This window comes from Phodopus roborovskii, unplaced genomic scaffold (genome assembly GCF_943737965.1).
Source record: "Phodopus roborovskii unplaced genomic scaffold, PHOROB, whole genome shotgun sequence".
NCBI lineage: Eukaryota > Metazoa > Chordata > Mammalia > Rodentia > Cricetidae > Phodopus > Phodopus roborovskii.
In genome coordinates this window covers 35,007,787-35,029,019 of record NW_026126517.1, presented here as the reverse complement: position 1 = coordinate 35,029,019, position 21,233 = coordinate 35,007,787, and the positions used below count along the sequence as shown (strand labels likewise).

Below are 21,233 nucleotides of genomic sequence, written 5' to 3'. Positions count from 1 at the left end.
AAAATTTTCAGAGCCTTGACCATCCAGCTAAGAACTCTGGGATTTGCTTTGCTTTGGAGGATGACCAGTTAAGGACATATATATCTTTCAAGATGGGCTACTAATTGCAAAGAGGTGAGTCTGGTGTGGTTTGTGGGGGGATGTCTGAGAAAGGCAGGACAAGGGAGGCAATATGAAATGAGGAGTTAGGGTTTCTCACAAAATAAGAGTTTAAGAGACTATAAAGATATCTCTGTGGTTAAGAGTGTGTAGCACTCTTGCAGAGAAACCCATATTCCGAGCACCCATGCTATATGGTTCACAACCATCTGTAACTCTCCTTCCAGGAGGATCTGAGTCTCTGACCTCTATAGGCACCTGCACTCACATGCACATATGCCACACACAGACACACGCTCATACACATAACCAAAAATAAATCTTAAATTTGACATGGTGGTGGCACATGCCTTTCATCCCAGCACTCTTGAGGCAGAGACAGGCAGACATCTATAAATTCAAGCCCAGTCTGTTCTACAAAGAGAGTTCCAGACCAGTCAGTACTAAAGAGTGAGACTCTGTTTCAGTAAATAAATAATTAAACAAACAAACAAACAAATAACTGAGAATTTAAAAAAAAAAAAGCCATCCTGGAAACAGCCCTATCCTTCCCCTTTCTTGGGCTAATTCTGTAGTTTGGGGGAGTATGTACATATGCATGCCTGTTGATCCTATAGCCTGTGACAGAGGAACATGTCTCCACCATCAAATGGACTTTCTGAAAACAAATCCAGTAAAGACGAGGGTCTTTTAAGGACTGGAGAGATGGCTCAGTTGGTCAAGTAAGTACTTGCCTTGTAAGCATGGGGGTCAGAGCTCTACCTCCAGAACCCACTCAGGATAATCTGAGTGTGGTGTACTGTAATCCCAGCTCCTGAGGAGCCTTGGGGCTTGCTGGCTAATCAGCCTACCCTGTTTGGCAAACTGGAGACCAGAAATGACAAAATGTATGGATCCTCAACAATACTCAAGATTGTCTTCTGGCCTTCATTTACACACACACACACACACACACACACACACACACACACACACACACGTGAATACGTATGCCTAAGAATGGGGTTTTCCCTAGGAATAACTAGCATGTGACTGTGGACAAGTGATTTGACTTCTCTCTGTTTCACGTTGTTCTCTGGACAATGTTTTCAGCACCCACTGACCAGGAAGACATGGCACGGGAGATAAGCTAGTGGGAACTGGGACCCTGGCTCCTGGACTCCGGAGCTAGCGAGTCCCTGGATAGAAGGCAGGGGTTGCCTAGCTTGCAATAAGGCTGGTGGAAGGTCTGGGCATAACAGGAGCAGAGCCCTTGCCCATTGGGCCTCAGGCGGGGGCTGGGTAGGCACACAGACATCCTCTGCAGAACTTTGATCCAGAGCAAGGACAGGGCTGGCTTCAGTTGTCTTTGAAGCAGCGGGAAGATCAATCCTCCTTCTTATCTCAGCCTCTGCACAGTGTAGTGTGTCATGTGCTACTGCAGGCCAAGAAACCCAGAGCAGGGCGGACAGTACCCAAGCAGCCCTGCCCTGCCTCCCTGCCACCCCTGGGGCCAGGGGCATGTGTGGTATCTGCCACTTTCTAACCTCCACTTGGATCAGTGCCAGACACAAGGAGGAGAAGGTATTGAATGCTAAGTGCCAAGAAACTAGGTCTTCTGAGACTCTCCTATCAACCCCCTCCCGCCCCCAGCTCGCCCAAGCACTCCCTCTCTTCTCTTCAAAGTCTGCTTTCAAACATCACCTTTTGCTGAGATCTAAAGATGCTAGGCCAGGAGGCAGGAGACTGGATTCTAGTTACAGGTCTGCCTTTGATATGCTGTGCGACCTTGAGCAAGTTACTGCCCTTCTCTGGGGCTTCTTTTCTCCATAAGTACAGTTGATGTGAATGCTTTCAGGGTTCAGTTTAAAACTCCAAGGTTCAGACCAGCCTGTGGACAGGGCTGAGGCTCAGTGTAGGTCTGGGCTGTAGAACTGTCTTTCTAGGATGCTATTGCAGAGTAATTGCCCCTGTAATCTTGATCTCTCTGGCTCCTTTTTGTCTCCATCAAACATTTTCCTGCATAATCTCACTAGTGCAGAGGGCTGTTCTGCAGGCCAGGCTGCACCCCAAGTCTGTAGGCTCTGTCCTTTGGGAAGTGGCAGGAGCATTTCCCATCAGCACTGTCTCTAGCTGGTTCAGGGACTGTGGAGCAGAGGTTTACAAGATTACTGTGTCCTGAAAGGCTAAGGAGAGAGAGTGAAAAAGGGAACAGGCTGGTGGGAGGAGCTGGGGTGTCAGTAGGGGCAGGACAAATGTCTTTCCTGGTGAGTGTAGTGGGGTTTTTCACTTTCCAAGGTGTGGAGTGAAAGCATTTCAAACTCAGATCAAGTCAGGCCCCCTACTTATCTTTGCTTCTCAGAGATAGACCCCATGAATTGCTGGGTTAAGAAACAATTGCTTTGTATGGGCAATGGGGGGATCTTAGCATCTACTGAGCAGGCCTTGGCTTGAGATGAGCTACATGAGGACAAGAACTGATGTGAATTTGAACCCCAGATCCTGGTAGCTGCTGAGTCCTTGGTGGGAAAGTGGGGACTTTATAGCTTGTGGGGAAGCTTGATAGGTCTCCTTAGGTCAGATTAGTATTTTCCCAAAGTTTCCCAGGGTGTGAAGAATAGAATGTTTCCAGCAAAAGGAAATAATGGCAAAGGAAGCAGAAAAAATGTCTCCCATGTCCAAGCTTCTGCAACATCCCTGGAGTGAGCCAGGACAGCTCTGGAAATTTTTCTTTGTCTTCAGGTCCCCATGGTGTGTCATTGTTGACCTTTAGCATCCTCCTTCACTATCCCAACCCAACACAGTAGTCCTGGTCCCTTTGCTGTGTCCTTCATGAGCCTTTCTCCTGCCCACTCCCTTCTTGGCCATTTAGGATCTCTCCAGGGAAGATGTCTTCTCTTGAAAATTGCCACCATGACCATTAAGGCCCAGGGGTACTGTCCTTGTAAAGAGCACCTTGTAGGGTACCTGTGAGCTATCGTGTGTTGAGTGTGTGTGCATGTCATGGGCATGTATGCTGGACACACTGTGGGGTACAAGCTCCAAACAGAGGCAGGTATCTGTCTATGGAATGTGGACATGCAGCCATGTTGCAGTATGTGAGGTGCAGGCTGCCTGTGGCTCTGAATATGCAGAGGACTAAAGTGGAAGGACAATGTCCTGACTTTTAGGCCTGCTCATATTCTTCTAAATTTGAGGGATGTCACAAAATGATAGAATGCCTGAGACCAGTGTGTTTGGATTCCTGTGAGGATCTGGGCACATCAGCTACCCTTTCCTGCTGGCTCCAGCCTTTGGCCTCCTATGTACTGGAATGAGAGCTGAGGCCTTGATCATATAGTCTATCTAAAGCCAAGGACCAGCAGCAACCTCAGCAGACCCCTAGCTGGTCCAGTATTCTTTGCTGCCCCTAGTCCAGGTAGCCACTGACAGGCTAGAAATCTCACAAGTTTCATGACAGGGTTCAGGATTTGCTTCAGTGTGTTCTAGAACACACACAGCCCCCCAAAGAGCCACGGCTTACTGCATGCTTGGGGTATGGTAGGGCACAGTGCTGTGGGCTGAAGCCTTTATGGATATGACTTACACCACACAGAAAATCTACCCAGTGCCCCATTCTACAGACAAGGATGACTTGCCCTGAACCATACGGTAAGTCAGTTCAAAGACTAGGATGCAAGTCCAATCATAAAGAGGCTGAGCCTGAGGCTTGTCTCTCCATGTTCTGATCTACATATTGTATTAGAGAAGGAAATGGAGCTCATTTTCTCTAAGACCCACTTACTAAACAAGCAAAGTTTGTTGGGTAATAGCTTCCATCTTGAAAAAAAGAGTTCACTGTTATACTCTGGATTTAAGATCCCACCCTCCCTGGCAGGGACTGGAAGAGAATGGAAGGGTGCTTTCCTGGAGGTTGCCTCTGCAGCAGATGAGCAGACGCTCTCTGAACTTGCATGGCATGAAGGAGTCATGCCTGGCTTGCATATGAGTCTCTCTTGACCCATTTCTGTGGCTCCCATAAAAACCTGACTTGTATGCCTGCTAGGGACGAGGACACTAAGAAAATGGCCAGGGAGGAGGCCACTGTGGTTCCTAGACACACATCACTGCTCTTGCCTGCACTGAGAGGCTCAGCTCATGCCCTTCTCTACCAGATTTAAGTTGCAGAGAAAATGCATTATTTTTTCATTAAAAATTTATTTTGGAATGGATAGCCTTCAGAGATGTAATTAGCCACGTTATTTCCCTCCATTAGCTGTCCCTAGTGTTCTCAGGAATGTCTTGTCCTTTTTCCTCTCCATTTCACTCTTTCCATTCTCGTTACAATTTGGATTACAGCATTCACCACCCCTCCCCCATCCCCATCAATGCCACGTGCATGCGGCTTCCAGAGGGATGTGCCAGCTTCCCTCTCCATAGGGCTGTGGGAGCAAGGTCCTCTGGGACTGGAAGAGAGTCAAAGAATTGTCACCCCAACTTGCTTGTATCTGGAATGGTTTCCTGTGGGTCATTTTTAGTGTTGTGGGCAGTAGGCTGGCAGGTGGGCTCCCCAAGAACTAGGATGTGACCCCCAAATACAACCAATTACTCGTAGGTACCCCCAGAAGTCCAGTGGAAGCACAGGTTCTGGGGAGATTCCAACCATCTCAGTGCTCAGAAGAACGCTGCTGCCGCCCGCTCCACCCTCGCCCCTGTTCCTATCACACAGGTGACACATGACATGCAGCCATCTCCAGCATTGTCAGAAATACCCCGCTCTGTGGGAGTGAGGGCAGAAAGCCTGACACCCAAAATCTAAACTTATCCTGGCTCCCCACAAAGAGGGGCAAAGAGAAACTTACAGTAAAACATCTTCAGTGTGCATGATTTAGACGGAGAACTCGATTGTCCCAGACCCTGGGGGGCCTGGGACATATACTTTAAAGAGGCTGGTACTATTAACAAAGAGTCAGCTGAGTGTCATTTCAGAGTTGTGTCATGGGGCATTGACATGAAGGGAATGCAAGTCAACTAGGGTCCTTGCATTGGTTTTACTGCTTTTTTAGTAACTCCAGACTCTTAGGTTCATGTACAGGGACAGAAACTGGCAGGTTTGTCGGATCTCTGGACATGGGCACAGATGTTACTAAAGCCTCATGGAATCAGGTGGCATCTTTGACTGAGTCCTGATTGTGATGACTTCTATGAACAAGCCCTGGGCACAAGGGATAGCAATGGTGAAGCTGAGGTGCAGTAAGAACCGGTTGCCGGTGTCACTGTGCTTGCCAGCCATACTGGGCTCTGTACAGACGCTGTTTCATTTATCCTCCAGGCCCACCAGGCATTACCATCCCCCCTTTCCCCAGGCAATGGCAGGATACTGAGATTCATACAGGGTAAGAGGAGATGGTGTCAAAGGAATGACTTCTGTTCCGCCTCCCGGGAGGAGCCCCATTGTGTGGAAGATGGCAAATGGCACAACAGAGCCTCCTGCCAGGAGCAGCAGGCTCAGGGTGTCAACCCACTCCACGGCTGGCAGGTGTCGCCAAGAAACACACAAGTCACCCAGCACCAGAGGGAATCACGCTTTAGTCACACAGAGAAGAGACAGAACAGGAGTGACTTCAACAGTGGGTGTTTGTCCCCCTGTGACCAGGGGTCTCAGTCTGCCACCAGCACAGGGCAATGACCTTCACACTGCCTTCTGTACTGCAGGTAAAGGACTCATTCCCTTTCCACCTGGAAGGGATGGGGGGGGGCTAGCTAGGAGCCACATGACACACAAGCTTAAGCAGAACAAAGGAGCATGCTTCGAGCTGGGAACAGGGAAAAGATGGCTGCAGGAAAGCCATGTATTTCACACAGCCTTAATGTACCTTACCTCTTGGGAGGAAAGGGGTGTAGGCCCAGGCCACTCTCCTGAAGCTGAGCAGGAGTCAAAGGCAACTTGTACCTAGTCATTATTCCTCACTGCGAGGACTAGGTCAAGTTGCTCCTGAAGCTGCCTCTGGATTTGGACACAAATCTCCCTGGCATCACAACGAGTGCTTTCTTACCTGAGCCCAGACACTCCTCCCCAAACCCAAGTAACAAGATCTGTGTGTGGTGACACATACCTACACTTCTTGTTCTGGGGAATGCAGACACAGACAGAGACCCCTGGGCTTGCTGGCCAGTAAGTCCAGGCTACTTAGAGAATTCCAGGTCAATGACTTGCTATTTTGAAACAAAACAAGAAAACAAGAATGCAGAAGTCTGAAATGTCTGAAGATGAGAGCCCCCTGATCCCTGGAAGGCCCCCTCTCTCTTCACCAACATCAGCTAACAGGTTCCTAAGGGAAAAGATGGCTCAGGTGAGAATCTGTAATGCCGGCCCCAAGAATGGCATTTCTGAACTCATGGCTCTTCTGCCCTGAAACATCTCCATGCACAGAGATTTAAAGCAGAAAGCTGGATGTGGGGGTGGGGGCAAAAGAGGAAGAGGAGGGAGAGAGAAAGAGAGGAGGGGGAGAAGGGGGGAGAGAGGAGAGAGACAGAAGGGGGAGAGAGAAATGCATAAAAGAAAATATAATAACCTGACACCCAAAATCTTTGGCAATTATATACAAAAATGGACACACAGACTGTTTAGCCCCAAGAGATGTGACAGGATGGTAGTACTCTGCAAAGGAGACCGGAAAGATGGCTTAGCAGTTGAGTGTTTGCTGCACAGTCATGAGGACAGGAATTTGGATCCCAGCACCCAAGTAACAAACTGGGCTTCTAGTACACACCTGTAACCTCAGCTCTGCAGTGGAGGGGAAGACAGGAGAGGAGCCAGGGCTTGCTGACTTTTAGGCTAAGGGAGAAAGTGGGAGCCCTAGGTTTAAGGAGAGAGCCTCTCTTAAAGGAATAGAAGGGTGGTGACAACCCATACCTTATTCTGTCTGTGCATACATACACAATTGTGCACACACATGCATGAATATACACTCACATACATAAATAAATACATTGTTTTTGAAAGTGTCTGAAAAGAAGGTGTGGGTGCACACCTTCAGGCATTTGTGTCCTGTGCCGGTCCTTGGAATCTGTTGGAATACTAAGCTGCTGCATTGTTTCTCCAAGGTTTCAGAAATATGAGTAGACTGGGCTGGCTAATTTGAAGAGTTATGACCCAGCGTTTGCACCCAGGGAGCCAAAGGTTAAAGGAAGTTCAGTGGATGATCTATGTCCACCACACTCATTTTAGAAACCAAGTTGCATTTAGCATTCAGATTGTTCCAACTCTTCTCTGCCCAGTTCTCCTCTTCTCGGGGAAGCTTGCAGTTAATTCTACGCAGTGTGCATTGCTAATGTGGAGGAACAGAGGCATCCGTCATCCTTCCTTGTGCTCGCTCAGAACGCCCACGCTGTGTCTCCTGCTCCCCGCATTTGACTTGGAAACCTCACAGACCTCTAAATGAAGCTGCTCGGATGTGCAAGGAGTCGACTCCTATTCCACTCAGTTCCTACCGATGCTGCCCACCTCTCCATCTCTGGGAAGACTTGGGACAGCAGCAGAGACCCTCGGTATCTTCCTATATGGTTGGAAAGCAGAGGGAGGAGAGGATGGGGCTTTCAGAGACTTCCTGTGGTGCCTCCAGCCAGCAGAACAGTAACAAGCAAGGAGACAATGAATTGTGTCCACTCAAGACTTCCGTATGGACAATTCAGTTAATCAGGATATGAAAAGCAGAGGTTGATTGTGTTTTTGTTTTCATGGCTGGGGAATCCAAGGGATCAGTAGCATCCAAATTTGAGGTCAGACTCCAAGTTCCACCTTGGATCTCCTGACTGCAATTTGGTTTGTGTAATGACTAAAAATGCTTTCCAGTCAGAATGGACCTAAATAGAAAGGCAAGCAATGTTAGAGGTAGAGAACATAACTCTGGAGCCAAGAGGCACTGCCTTTTCAGATCTGTTTAACAGCATTTACCAGACACCAGGAAGCTTGCTAGGGCAGCGGGTGGGAGGAAGCATATTGGAGGAGTAAACACAAATAACCAGACCTTGACCCTGGTCTACAGGAGATTGGGTTAAGAGGGAAGAGGGACAAGTACAAGGCACAGAACGGGGTGTGAAATCCAAGAGGGTGTCAGTTATTGTTTGTTTGTTTTCTGTGAGACAGGGTCTCACTATGTTGGACCTGCTGTCCTAGAACTCACTCTGTAGACCAGGCTGACCTGGAACTGGCAGAGCTCTGCCTGCCTCTGCCTCCCAGGTGCTGGGATTAAAGGCGTGCACATGGCAGTGTCACTTAGTCTTATTCCATTAAATCATTCAGTTGGTACTGAAACCAACTGTCTTAGTTCAGTTAAGACCATGCTCTGGGTGTACAAGCAAACAAAACAGAGGGTTGGAGAGGCAAGCATGACACACTGAGTTTAGATCTCCAGCACCCAAGTAAAAAACCAGGCACAGCTGTGTGCATCTGTAACTCCAGTGCTGGGGACAGAAACAGACAGATCCCTGGAGCTCACTGACCAGCCAGTCTAGCCAGGTTGAGTGAAAAACCAGCTTCAAAAAATAAGGTGGAGAGATTAAAGACACCCCATGCCAACCTCTGGTGTCCAGAAGAACACACAAACCACACACACACACACACACACACACCATACACACACACATACACACACACACAAACCATACACATACACACACAAAGGCACACATACACACAAACCATACACACACATACACATACACACATCACACACATACCATACACACATACACATCACACACACACCATACACATCACTCATACACATGCCATACACATATATACCACACACACCACACTCATACATACTACACACACACATCACACAAACTATACACACACCATATACACTACACACACACATCATACCCATACATACCACATACACACACCATACATACACACCACATACATACCATACACACACTACACAGCACACATCATACACACATCACACATACATAACCCATACACACACACCACACATACCACACACACCACATAACACACCATACACATACATACCACACACCCACACCACACATATCTACAACACACACATGCCATATCCACACCACATATCCACCACACACCCTTCACACATACACACACCATACACATAAACCACATGAGCCACACACACACACATATATATATATATATATACACATACCACACACATCACACAAACCATTCACATCACACACACACACAATGTATACACACACCATACACATCACACATACACATACCATATCCATATATACCACACACACACTACACACCACCACACACATACACATACACACACCACACACGTCACATATATACCATATATACACACACCATACAGACCACACATACACACACCATACCCATACACCATACATACCACACACACTATACACCACACATACATCACACACATACCATACATACATACACCATACACATACATACCACACACAACACATATACATACCACACACACAACATTCCACACACATGTCACATCCACACCACACATCACACACACCACACATACATACACCATACACATACACCATACACACACCAAACACATACATACCACATACACCTACAACATACACACACACACACCAGGAACCACTATTCAAATACTAAACCTTAGTTCCCTAAATAGACTTTAAAAAAAAAAAAACACTTCTAGCCTCCAGAACAGACATACTGATTTGGCATTTTGAAAAATCCTTCATAAATCTGAGGCTCTAATGATAGTTGTCACTTAGCTCTGGTACTGGTCTGGTAAAACAGGGAAAGAGACAGTAACATGGAAAAGGGACTTGTGGCTCACCTCTACCACGAAGGCTGCCTTAGCTAGCTCAGTCCACGGGATCCTGGCATTGTCTTAACCCAACTCCAGAGCACAGCCTGGAGTAATTTTGGGAGGTGACCATTAGATTTACTTCCTTGGCTTCTGTGTGTATTCCAAGGTCATTGTGATGATGGTTCCAGGGCCTTGTGACACACCTAGCCGGGTCTGTTCAAGTGTGGGAGGTCAAAAGAAGCCCTGTTCCTTTGGGGAATGCAATTCATCTCCTAGAAGGAAACTCCCCTTCCCTGGCTCCCCAGGAGATCCAGACACAGGCAACTAACTCCAAAGACAGTTAGAGGGGATCATGACCACCCTTTCTCCAGAAAACAGCCTCTCTGCAAGGCAGTCGGCCACCTTTATCCTGGTAGGTTCATTGATTTGTTTTGAGGTAGGGGGAGGGGGTGTCTCACTATGGCTGCCAAACAGGCCTTGACTTGTGATCCTTTTGCCTCAGTCTTCTGAGTGCTGAGCTTACAAGAGTGTGCCACCATACCTGACTGACACATGTTTTCATCAGTCCCAAGTGCCTCCCTCCCCAACTCTGTTTGCACTGGGGCCCTTTGTCCCTGCTGAGCAGGAAGGCTGCAGGTAGAAGGTGGAACAAGGCCACAGAACAGACACATACACATCCCTTTTTACCTTATTGGGAGAACTCAGAACCCAGCGTGGCTTCCTCCCCAGAAGTGTCATTCTAAAGTTATTGAGTTTCTTAGAGTTTGCACAGACACTGATGAGTTTTCCTTGATGCTTTTGCCAACAATTTTAGTATGGTGCCACCAGGTGGCAGTAGTGCTTCTGTTACTAGGTCCCAAGCACAGTTGATAAACAATTCCTGAATTCACCTGAGTCATGAAAATTTTCCATCCACTATTTTTCAAAATCATAACTAATTATAATGAACTTAACCAATATCAAGATCCATTTATTATGTGATTAATAGAATGATACATAAAAAATCAAAATGAGCATCTAAGTTTAAATGTTACGATTTTACTGCCTATGACCACCAAGCCTTGAATGTTCTATATTTCTTGTGTTCTTCAAACTTAACTTAGAGAAGGCTAATAATAATAATAATGAGTAAGTTGCCAGACAGCAATTGGTGTGTACAAATGACGTTGTAAGTGCTTTGTTTATAGTTGTTTCTTCTCCTCCCAGCCCTCTGAGATGGGATGGGATGGGGCTATTATCTTTTGATGAGTGAGGAAATAGACCCTAGAGACTCAGAATCCTGACAATCAGGTATCCAGGCAGTGGCTGAGCTTCTCTCCAGATGCAGGCTGTGGGCTGACAAGTCCTCCTCATCAAATCATAAACTCCCAAGTGTGGAGCTGATAGCCAGCATCAGGGAGGACTTGCTTCCCCAAGGGCAGACCAGTGCCAAAGTTCCTTGCACTTTCTAGTGCCTTAAATCTTGGTTTTGGCCCAGAAGACGAAGCAGGTGTGAGTTATTAAGGAAAGGGTTTTCAGGATGGAGGGATGGCTCAGTGCATAGATGCTTTTATTGCATATGTGAGGACCGGAGATCAGATCCCAAAATCCATGTGAAGGTTGTGTGGGTATGGCGGTTCCCCTGTAATTCCAGCCTCCAAAGGCAGAGACAGGTGATCCCCAGAGCAAGCTGACTAGGGGAACTAGCTATATCAGTGAGCTCTAGGTTTGATTGAGAGACCCTGACTCACTGAATAAGGTAGAAGGACAAAGATGATTCCCAACATCAACCTCATGCTTTCACATGCACTCATACACTTGTGCCCACATCTGTAAACATGTACACACACACACAAACACACACACACACACATCTCCTTATTCAAATATTCCTGTGACAGCTGCTTTACGTTTTCAGGGGAGATAAAATAGAGCACGTGAATTGTTTAATTTGGGCTTATCTTATATCTCTCCATTATCAAGGCAGCACAATCAGAAAAACATAAAACACATGAAAAAGAAATAATATATTTATATTCCCCAACGTACTCGAAGATAATCACTCGCTTTTTGTTTTATTTTGACACAGGGGCCTGTGCACCCTAGCCTCAAATTTACTGTATAGCTGAGAATAACCTTGAACGTGCGGTCCTCCTGACTCCACAGGTGTGTGTCACCATGCCAGTATGTAGTACTAGGCATCAAACCTAGGGTTTCCTGTGTGCTAGGCAAGCCTCTACCAACTGAGCTGCATCCCTATCTCCAATCACTAGTGTATGTGTGTGGGGTTTTTTTCCTTTAAATTTTATGTGTATGGGTGTTTTGCCTGCATGTATGTCAGTGTACAATTCATGTGCCTTAATCCCAAGGAGGCCAGAAAAGGGCCTCAGGGACCCTGTAACTGAAGTTATAGCCTCTTGTGAACTGCTATCTGGGTGCTAGGAATTGAACCTGGGTCCTCTGGAAGAGCAGCCAGTGTTTTTAACTTCTGAGCCATCTCCCCAGTCCCACTATTGTTTGTTTGTTTGTTTGCTTGTTTTGTTTTGCTACCTTTTGGTTTTGGTTGTTTGAAACAGGGTTTCTCTGTAGCACTGGCTGTCCTGGAACTCACTCTGTAGATCAAGCTTAGGTCAAACTCACAGAGATCTGCCTGCCACCACCACCCAGCTCACCTCGGCTCGGAGCATGTTTTCTTGGTATTTTCTTCAGTATTCTTCCTCTTATTTATTTGTTGTTGTTGAGACAGGGTCTCACTGTGTAGCTTCATATAGCTTGGAACTCACTACCTAGACCAGGTTGTTCTCAAACTCGGAGATCCACCTGCCTCTGCCTCCCAAGTGCTGGATGGAATTGTAAGTGGCACTACGCCCAAGTGTCAGTCTTTTTTTCTAAGCATCTCCAATACATTCAAGTTTATGTGGTACAGTTTTGTAATATATAACAGACATAGTATGCAAACAGTAGTGCTGAGAACACAGATGTGGATGGACTGAAGGGCCCAGTGTGGAGATGGGTAGTGCTACTGTAAGATTACAGACTACATGGAGGGGCAGTACTGATGCATAGGAGAATGTCAAGTATCAAATTGTGTATTCTGCCTTTTCCTGTACATTTTTATCTTTCCAGATCATTATTCATGCCTTGTAAACATCTATTTATATGCCTCCCTGTCTTCCACATTGTATATAAAACACAGTTTACTTAACTATTCCCTTATTGCAGTGCATTCAGAGTGCTTACATTTTTAATCTGGGTAAGTTATGTGCAGTCAACATTATTGCCATTCTGGATTTTTGTTTTCCACTTATTTTCAGCAATTTCCTTAGGACAGAGTATTCTAGATAAGAGCCAGAAGCTGTGAGTTTTGATCCCTCACAGAGTCCCCACATTAGAAGGAAAGCCCAAAACCTCTAACAGAGAACTAATCTGGTTGTTGTTGCCAGGAGAAGAGAAACCCCCCTATTGACAAGACGGAATGGGACAGCTTCTTTGATGAGAACGGTCACTTGGCCAAAACTCGGGACTTCATTTGTGTTAACATCCTGGAAAGGGTATGATTCCCAGGCCACCCTCAGCCTTGCCCTTAGGGGGTGGCACAGACGGTAGGGATCAGGCATGACATTGGGGATCTTGAGAGTTCATGACCTCTCATGCCCAGGGTCTACACCCCTTTGTGAGGACAGAAGCCTGGAAGTTCCTCACAGGCTACTACTCATGGCAGAGTTCCCGGGATGAGCGGCTCATGGTGGATACCAACAGGAGGTAGAACTTTCTAGAACCTCTTCCAGGGGAGAGTTGTTGAGGCTTCAGGAGAGGGGCATCCTCCCAGCCTAGGGGTTCGGGTTCTTATTCATATGGATAACTTATCCTGAGAAGACTCCCAATGCTTCCCACACAGGACCCACATACAGCAGCAGTAGCCAGGTTTAAGAGGGACCTCCTCTCCAGTTTCATTGACCAAATAAGCAGCTGCAGGCAGGGGCTTGTCCAGAAACTCCCCTTATTGCCTTGCTCCCAACTTCATCCTTCCCTTCACAGCCTACCTGTGAAGGACCCTAGGAACTTTCTTTCCTCAGCCCTGTCCCCCTTTCCTGCCAACTGCTACCCCAAAACCCCATGGCCTATTTGCATCCTGAGTCTAGGTTTCATCCCTCTGTCCTGCCCACTTCTCCTGGTGCCCAGTATGCTCAGCAATTTCCTCAGGTTAAACAGCCCCAGAGGTGTTTCTGATGACATTTCAAATAGCCGATTTTCTCTTAATCCTAGCACCCTCCATCCGACCATTGACCATTGCCGAGGGACTATCTTAGAGTTAGGACTGCCGTGATGCAACACCATGCCCAAAAGCAACTTGGGGAGGGCAGGGTTTGTTTGGGGCTTACAGTTCCACATTGCAGTCCCTCACTGAGGGAGGGCAGGGCAGGAAAGGGGGTGGGGAGGGAGCTGATGCAGAGGCCATGAAAAAGTGCTGCTATGAACTAGTTTGGCCCTCACATCTTACTCAATCTGATTTCTTTGTAGCACCTAGGACCAGCCCAAAAGTGGCACCTCCCAAATAGAGCTGGGTCCTCCCACTTCAATCATTAATCAAGAAAAAGCATGACAGGCTAACCAACAACCAACAGACTAATCTGCTGGGAGCATTTTCTTTTTTCTACCTTCCTTTTTTTTTTTTTTTTTTTTTTTTTTTGACAGGGTTTCTCTGTAGTTTTGGAGCCTGTCCTGGAACTATTTGTAGACCAGTCTGGCTTCGAACTCACAGAGACCTGCCTGCCGCTGCCTCCCCAGCACTGGGATTAAAAGTGTGTGCTACCACTACCTGGCCAGTGCATTTTCTTTAATGGAGGTTCCTTCTTCTGAAATGACTGTGGACTGTGTCAAGTTGATGTAAAACTGACCAGCACAGTGACTCTCCATCAGCTCAGCCACCCCACTCTAGCCAAGCTGGGTGTTCTTTTTGTACTCCCTCTGTTCTTGGTTCACTTTTTCTCCCTCTGCCCACATTGGTCTCCCTATTAGCTGTCTCCAAACCCCACCTCTGGGCTAAAGGGATTGCTCAGGGGATAAAGGCACTTGCCACCAAGCCTGATAATCTGAGATCAATCCTATGGTGGATGGAGAGAAGGGACTTTCTCACACAAATTTTCTTCTGACCTACACACACACACACACACACACACACACACACACACACACACACACACACTGAATAAATAAATAAATGCAAAATTTTTCCATCCTTGCTTCAAGGCCAGGAACATACTGGGAACTTCCTCCTGACTGGAGGATCTTTGCAGGTAAATATACACCTAATAGTCTTAGGTTTAGGAGTGAATTCAATTCAAATTCTAGCGTTAACATCACACTCAGTGAACTTGCCCACGAATTTCCCTGCTGAAGGCCCAGTCTTCTCCTCTGTCAAATGCTGGTCACAATACAGTTCACAGAATGGCTCCAAAGATCTAATTATAGAAACAGGCATGTCACCATACATAGGGGAAGAGCTAGGGTTCATGTTGGTAGGGTTGCTTCCCAAAGCCAGAGGCTGTGACTTTCACTTCTGTGACCCTCGGATTTGGACTTGATGAGCCTGGCGCATGCCTCTTCGATCCCAGCTGGAGCACACACTGGGGCTGAGTCCGAGTCCTCTCCATGTCACCTTGTTTGGCTCAATGCAGGCCTTGCCTGTCCATGTGCATGCTGGAGGTCGACTGGATCTGAATGACCCCACAATGAATTTCTTTCTTCTTAGAGGTGTTTACCTTGGGCTGCCTGACCAAGGCATAGGGCCTGGATCAGCTGAGCTTGGCCACAAAGAAGCTCTCAACCAAGATGTGGAGAAGACAGCTTACACAGGGGCCAGCAACAACAGTCTGGGACAAGTAGGGATGCGAGTGTCAGACTAGGTACCAAGCCTGGACCAGGCCTTGTGTGTGTTACACATGGTTGCTGAGGCAAAAAGCCACCGATGAGCAAAATGCCCTAAACAGGGTGGTTAACAACATCAGACATTTTTTTCCTCTGGCATTCCAGAGGCAGAAGACAAGGTTGCTTGCTGGCCTCCTGAGAAGGCTCTGAGAGACAGAAGGTCCTTCTCCACACCTCCCACAGAAGCTTCCTTAGCTTGAGGCTCATCTGTTCATGTTATGTCTCAGTGGACATGGGCCCTCCCACCTCTGTGTGTCTCTTGTACAGGCAGTTGTCATTTGATTTAAGATGCCCCTGGAAAACCAAGAATGATTGCATCTTAAGATTCTATTATTCATCATCACACTGGAAAAGACCCCTTTTACAAAGAAGCCCACATTACAGGTTCTAGGTGTCAGACCCAGGACATGATGACTTTTAGAGGCCACCAGTCAATTACTGCACCAACTAATCAAATTGCAGTGATCAGCATTAAGACTGTCCCCATTCTGCAGATGAGGAAACTGATGCTTAGAGAGGGAGGGTGACATCACTCTACAGACACTCGGTTATTAAGTGGTGGCTCCAGGGCTTGGATGCTACAGTTGGACCACAGAGCCCACCGCGCATTAAGTTGTCTCCACACTGTTCCAGCTGCATGTTGGAGAGCATCAGCTCAGGTTGAGGTGGGAGAAAGCACCACAGGTGGGAACCAGTTGGGTAAGGCTACCCTATTCCCCTTGAGCTCAGCACCTGCTTCTTGGGAGGGGAAGGTCTCCTTACTCAGCCCAAGTGTGTCCTCTCAGGAGGAACTACAAAGCCTTGTGCCAGATGTATGAGAAAATCCGACCCCTGCTGGAAAACTTGCATGGGAACTTCACAGAGACTCAGAACAACATTGGTGAGCAGAGGGAGAGGAGAGGGCTGGACGGAGGAGAGGGTGGATGCCATTCAGGTCTTTTCCTAGTCATTTCTAGGCATAAGTGACTCCTGGGGCTAGACTTGGGCCTGGAATTTTCCTGATCAAACCTGGGTCAGTCCTCTCACCCATGCTCACAGGTATTCCAAGATGAGTTAGTTTCCCTGCCACATGCTGTCCCTGTTGCTTTGGTTCCTGCCCCACCCCCATGGCTTTGAACTAGATTAGATCTGAACTGGATAGGGAGAGGCATTCCTTGACAAAGGCTATGGTCTGGTCAAAGACTTGGAGGCAAGGAGGAGCCCATACCAGCAGGGTATGGTGATGAGTTAAGCTTGGTGGGGCTGACATGCCTTTTGTAGTACCCCACCCCCAACTAGGATTTTTTTTGGGGGGTAGGAACCTGTCCTCTAAAGGATGGAGATGAATTCATCCATGCTTTCTGTGCTAGAGACAATCAAGTGTCACCTCCTGTCCCTTGCTCTAACCTAGCATATGACATCCAGAAACTCTATGACAAAGATCCCCTGGGAAATGTGCTTGTGGACAAGAAGAAACTGGAGAAGACCCTACTGCTGAGTTATGTCTGCAACACAAAGGCTGGTGAGCTGAGGGTGGAGCCCCAGCCCATACTTGCCAGCTCCTTCCTGGACCACTGGCTTCTCCTTACGGGCACCCTCCCCTGCAGAGTACCAGCGAGGCTTCCATGAGATGGTGATGCTTTTCCAGCTGATGGTGGAGCATGACCATGAGACCTTCTGGCTCTTCCAGTTCTTCCTGCAGAAAATAGTGAGGACTAAGCCAGGCTCAAATCTCCTACTCCTCGCCACCCATCAAGCCAAGGCACCAAGAGCTTCAGCCACTTCCTCCAGCCCCCAAACACCCTGTAGGCCAGGGAGCGGGTGGTAGAGGCATTAGAGGTCAGAAGGGCTATTCAGAATGCCACCTTCTGCTGGTCTTTCACTCCTTACACACAAATCTCCCTGCAGAGCTCTTGTGGCTTCCTAGGCCTCCAGAATAAAATTCACTAGCCTTTCTTTGTCAGGCCTCCAAGGATGCCCCTTTATTCCTGCCTCTCTCTGTTTTCTCCACATGACCTATAGTCCACACACGCTGGAGGTCTTGCAACCCAGGCTGTACCCTACTCTGCACCCAGGATGAAGGGTTTACCATCTGGAAAGATTTTCTTTGTCACCTTCTAGAAGCTTCCCACACCCCTTACCTCTTTGCACCTCTCCAAAAATGTGCTTGCTGAACTTTCCTCCTAGGCTCTGACCCAATAACTGGGGTCAGGGTCACATGTGGTACATCCAGCTTCTCAGAACTGGGACTGGGAAGTGGACTTTAGGTTCCATGATGTCCTCTAGTTGAACTGAGAACTGAGGAGGACCGTTCTCTGGTCCCATCTTGTACAGGAGCACAGCTGTGTCATCAACATCGGGGTAGGCAAGAACCTGGATATGCTCAACAACCTGATCACTTTACTGGACCCTGAATTTGCTGAGCACCTCAGTGAGTGGTCCACAGTTATTACTAATTCCCATACCAACAGGTAGGCTATAGGAAGATCAAGGCCCACAGCAGACTTACTCAGGCCTGGGGAGGGGAGCCTGAGTCTAGGATGTTGAACATCTGCTCCAAACAGACTCCATGGCACACTGGGAAAGTAGCAGCCAGAGCTTTCGTGCTTCCTGTGTCCCACATGCTTGCCTGTGTGGCAGCTTAGGTGCCTGCTTCTCTCCTCACAGAAGGGAAAGGCTCAGGAGCCGTGCAGTCCCTCTTCCCCTGGTTCTGCCTCTGCTTCCAGCGTGCCTTCAAATCCTTCGATGATGTCTGGAGGCTTTGGGAGGTGAGGTGCATGCGGCTGGGGACATTTGATGTGGACTCTACCCCTCTGGCGTCAGGAGGTGAAGCCACAAGTTTTCCTGCCTCCCTTTCTTCCTGGCTTTGGATGGTGCTCAGTGGTCTGGGGTTTAATTAGGTCAGCAACCCCACTCGCTCCTTGCTGGAGAATGGGAGAGCATCTGTGCATCAATTCTGATGTCAGACTCCACTGATGGTCTACAGGGCAGTTAGCACAAGGGGCACCTGATGATGCACCAGGGCTGGCCTGCAGCTCAGCCACCCTGTCTCGCTCTCTGCTATCTTTTGCTGCCCTTCCTTGGCCCTCCCTCCTCCTAGAATGCTGGCTTCTCTTAAGAACCTGTTTCCCCCCAAAGGCAGGCCCCAAGTACACCTGTAGTCTTCCAACCACGGTCCAAGGACCACCAGCAGATGATCCTCTTAGGAACAAACCCATCACCTGTTGCTGTCCTGCCTCAAAGCTGTTCCTAAATGGAGGATCCAGCCCACCCGACTGCCACCCTGATGTATACTATCCCACAATCCAGCTGCCACTGCCTTATCCTTTCATCTTGGCCTGCCATTCTCCATAACCAAATCTAATATAGCACCTCTACTGGCACTTGGAGAAACCCTGGATTTCTGAGCTTCTACTCAGATTCTAGTTTCTCTATACCCTGTTCTGAGTGTGAGGTTTGTGATAGCTTGCTACCCTCAGGGTGTCCTGGTCTCAGACCACCAGTTGAGGCCTACTGCCTGCCCACAGGTCCTTCTGACGGGGAAGCCCTGCAGGAATTTCCAGGTGCTGGTGGCCTACAGCATGCTACAGATGGTGCGTGAGCAGGCACTGCTGGAGAGTATGAGTGGTGACGCCATCCTCCTGGTGAGCACCCTCCTCCTGGTCCCTCTGCAGCCTCTAGAGCTGGATCCCTGTACCCATTCCATAGAAGGATGCAGTTCCATGGGATGCTAGCTTATGGCTGCTTCTGCCTCCAGAAGTGATGAGAGCTGTATGAAACAAGTATGGAGCTCCATGCTGATGGCTCTTAATAGACTAGCTCTAAAGACCCTGTGACAGTGGCAGAGTGTGCATTGGTTTATCATGAAGCCTTGAATGGTCTAATCATTAGGCTCTACTGTCTTGAAGTTAACCCTTGGCCATGTCTCATAGGACCTGATGTTTTCAGACATACTTAAAAGCCAGGTGAAGTACCAGGAAAAAAAATCCTGGGTGATACCCCAATTACAAACAAGATCTTCTTTAGGAGATTTAGACATGCAGTAGAATTCGAGGCTTCCTAGACCCCTGTGTGAAGGTTATGTTTATTATTCCCCCACAAAGCATACAATTTGCAGGCATTGTGCTGGGTTATAGAGACATCAGGTGCTCCCAGTAATTGCTGTGGGTCGTAGCTTTCTTACCTTTGTGCTGTCTTGCCCCAAAGCATAGGAGAGGTGTTTGCTTACACACACGTACACACACACAATCACCACATGCATCTCCCTCCTAGGCCTGCAACAACCTCATCGACCTTGATGCCGATGAACTGATCTCTGCTGCCTGCATGGTTTATGCTGAGCTCATGCAAAAGGAGGTAAGTTGCCCAGTGATTTGCCTTTCTCTTTTGTCATCATCTTCCTCTTCCTTCTCCTCTGTTCCTCTTTCTTTATTCCTCCTCCAAGAAGCCTTCCCTGGTTTCCCATGCCCAGCCTGTAGCAGTCATGCTTGGCTTCAGAGACAGTCTGTGCCATGTGCCCTCCCACCAGCCCACAGTTGTTCTGCATGGCCTTCTCATTGTTGATATCTTCATGGGCAGCCTGATTCCTGGGCTCACAGCCTTCATTTCACATTCCCTGTGTCCTTCTCAAGGGGTCCCAAGTACAAACCTGGACCTCCAGTGACTCAGGAGAATGTCACTGGCTGGACAGACTGAAGAGTGAGAGCCAAATCAGATAATGCCAGTCTATATCACACCTCCATGACTCTCCTCATCCCCAGGTTCCTCAGCCATTAAAGGATTTCTTTTTCTGAGAACACCAGACACTCGCAATGGACACATGCCCTCAATGGACTGGATGAAGGCAATTCTTCAGCCATGGGGTCAAGATCAAGTTCAATGAGTATTGGAGTGAGGACGTAAACAATACAGCACCATGGAAACAACCTTTGGAGTATTGGTTTGTGGTGGTCACAAGTCTTCTTTGACCTTGGAGTGCATGATGGTCGAGACCATATAGTAAGTGAGCAGACCACTGTGAGGCTAAGGAGAAGGCACACTGGGATAGGATGGTGTGGGACAGTCACTCTTCCCAACAGATAGGTCTTCAGAGCAAATGGGTAGGGGAGGACGAACTCTGAAAGCCTCCCAGACACTCGCCATAGACAAGAGTGAACACACAGAGATTCCTACATCTGGACTCAAGTTCTAAGGGGTGATGAGCTCTGTCCCTTGCATCTGTCCCCACTATCCTTTTACTCTCAACAGAGTCCTCAGATTCTCTCCCACACCCCAGGCTTCCCACCAGCTATAGCAGGACCAACCCAAACCTCTGACCATCAGGCTGTTCCCCTCCTGTTCTCAGAGTCCCCCTCATAACTGTACCTTTATTCCTCTACCTCCAAGTGTCTCCTTGATGGAAGCCAAGCTTCCCAGCCTTTCTCATCCTCCCTTGAGACGTCATTCTGCCCTTGCTCA

General features: G+C 47.9%; 1 protein-coding gene across 1 annotated transcript; it reads left to right on the top strand.

The window, feature by feature from the left end:
• Positions 1 to 10,131: 10,131 nt before the first annotated feature.
• On the top strand, positions 10,132 to 20,626 carry Tbc1d21 (TBC1 domain family member 21). The gene is made up of 11 exons (XM_051197628.1): positions 10,132 to 10,302; positions 13,313 to 13,420; positions 13,528 to 13,631; positions 16,583 to 16,677; positions 17,188 to 17,298; positions 17,384 to 17,484; positions 18,111 to 18,207; positions 18,444 to 18,544; positions 19,304 to 19,420; positions 20,049 to 20,132; positions 20,537 to 20,626. Exons 1-11 carry the CDS (start codon positions 10,243 to 10,245, stop codon positions 20,567 to 20,569), a joined length of 1,011 nt encoding a protein of 336 aa, XP_051053585.1. The 5' UTR covers positions 10,132 to 10,242; the 3' UTR covers positions 20,570 to 20,626.
• Positions 20,627 to 21,233: the final 607 nt, after the last annotated feature.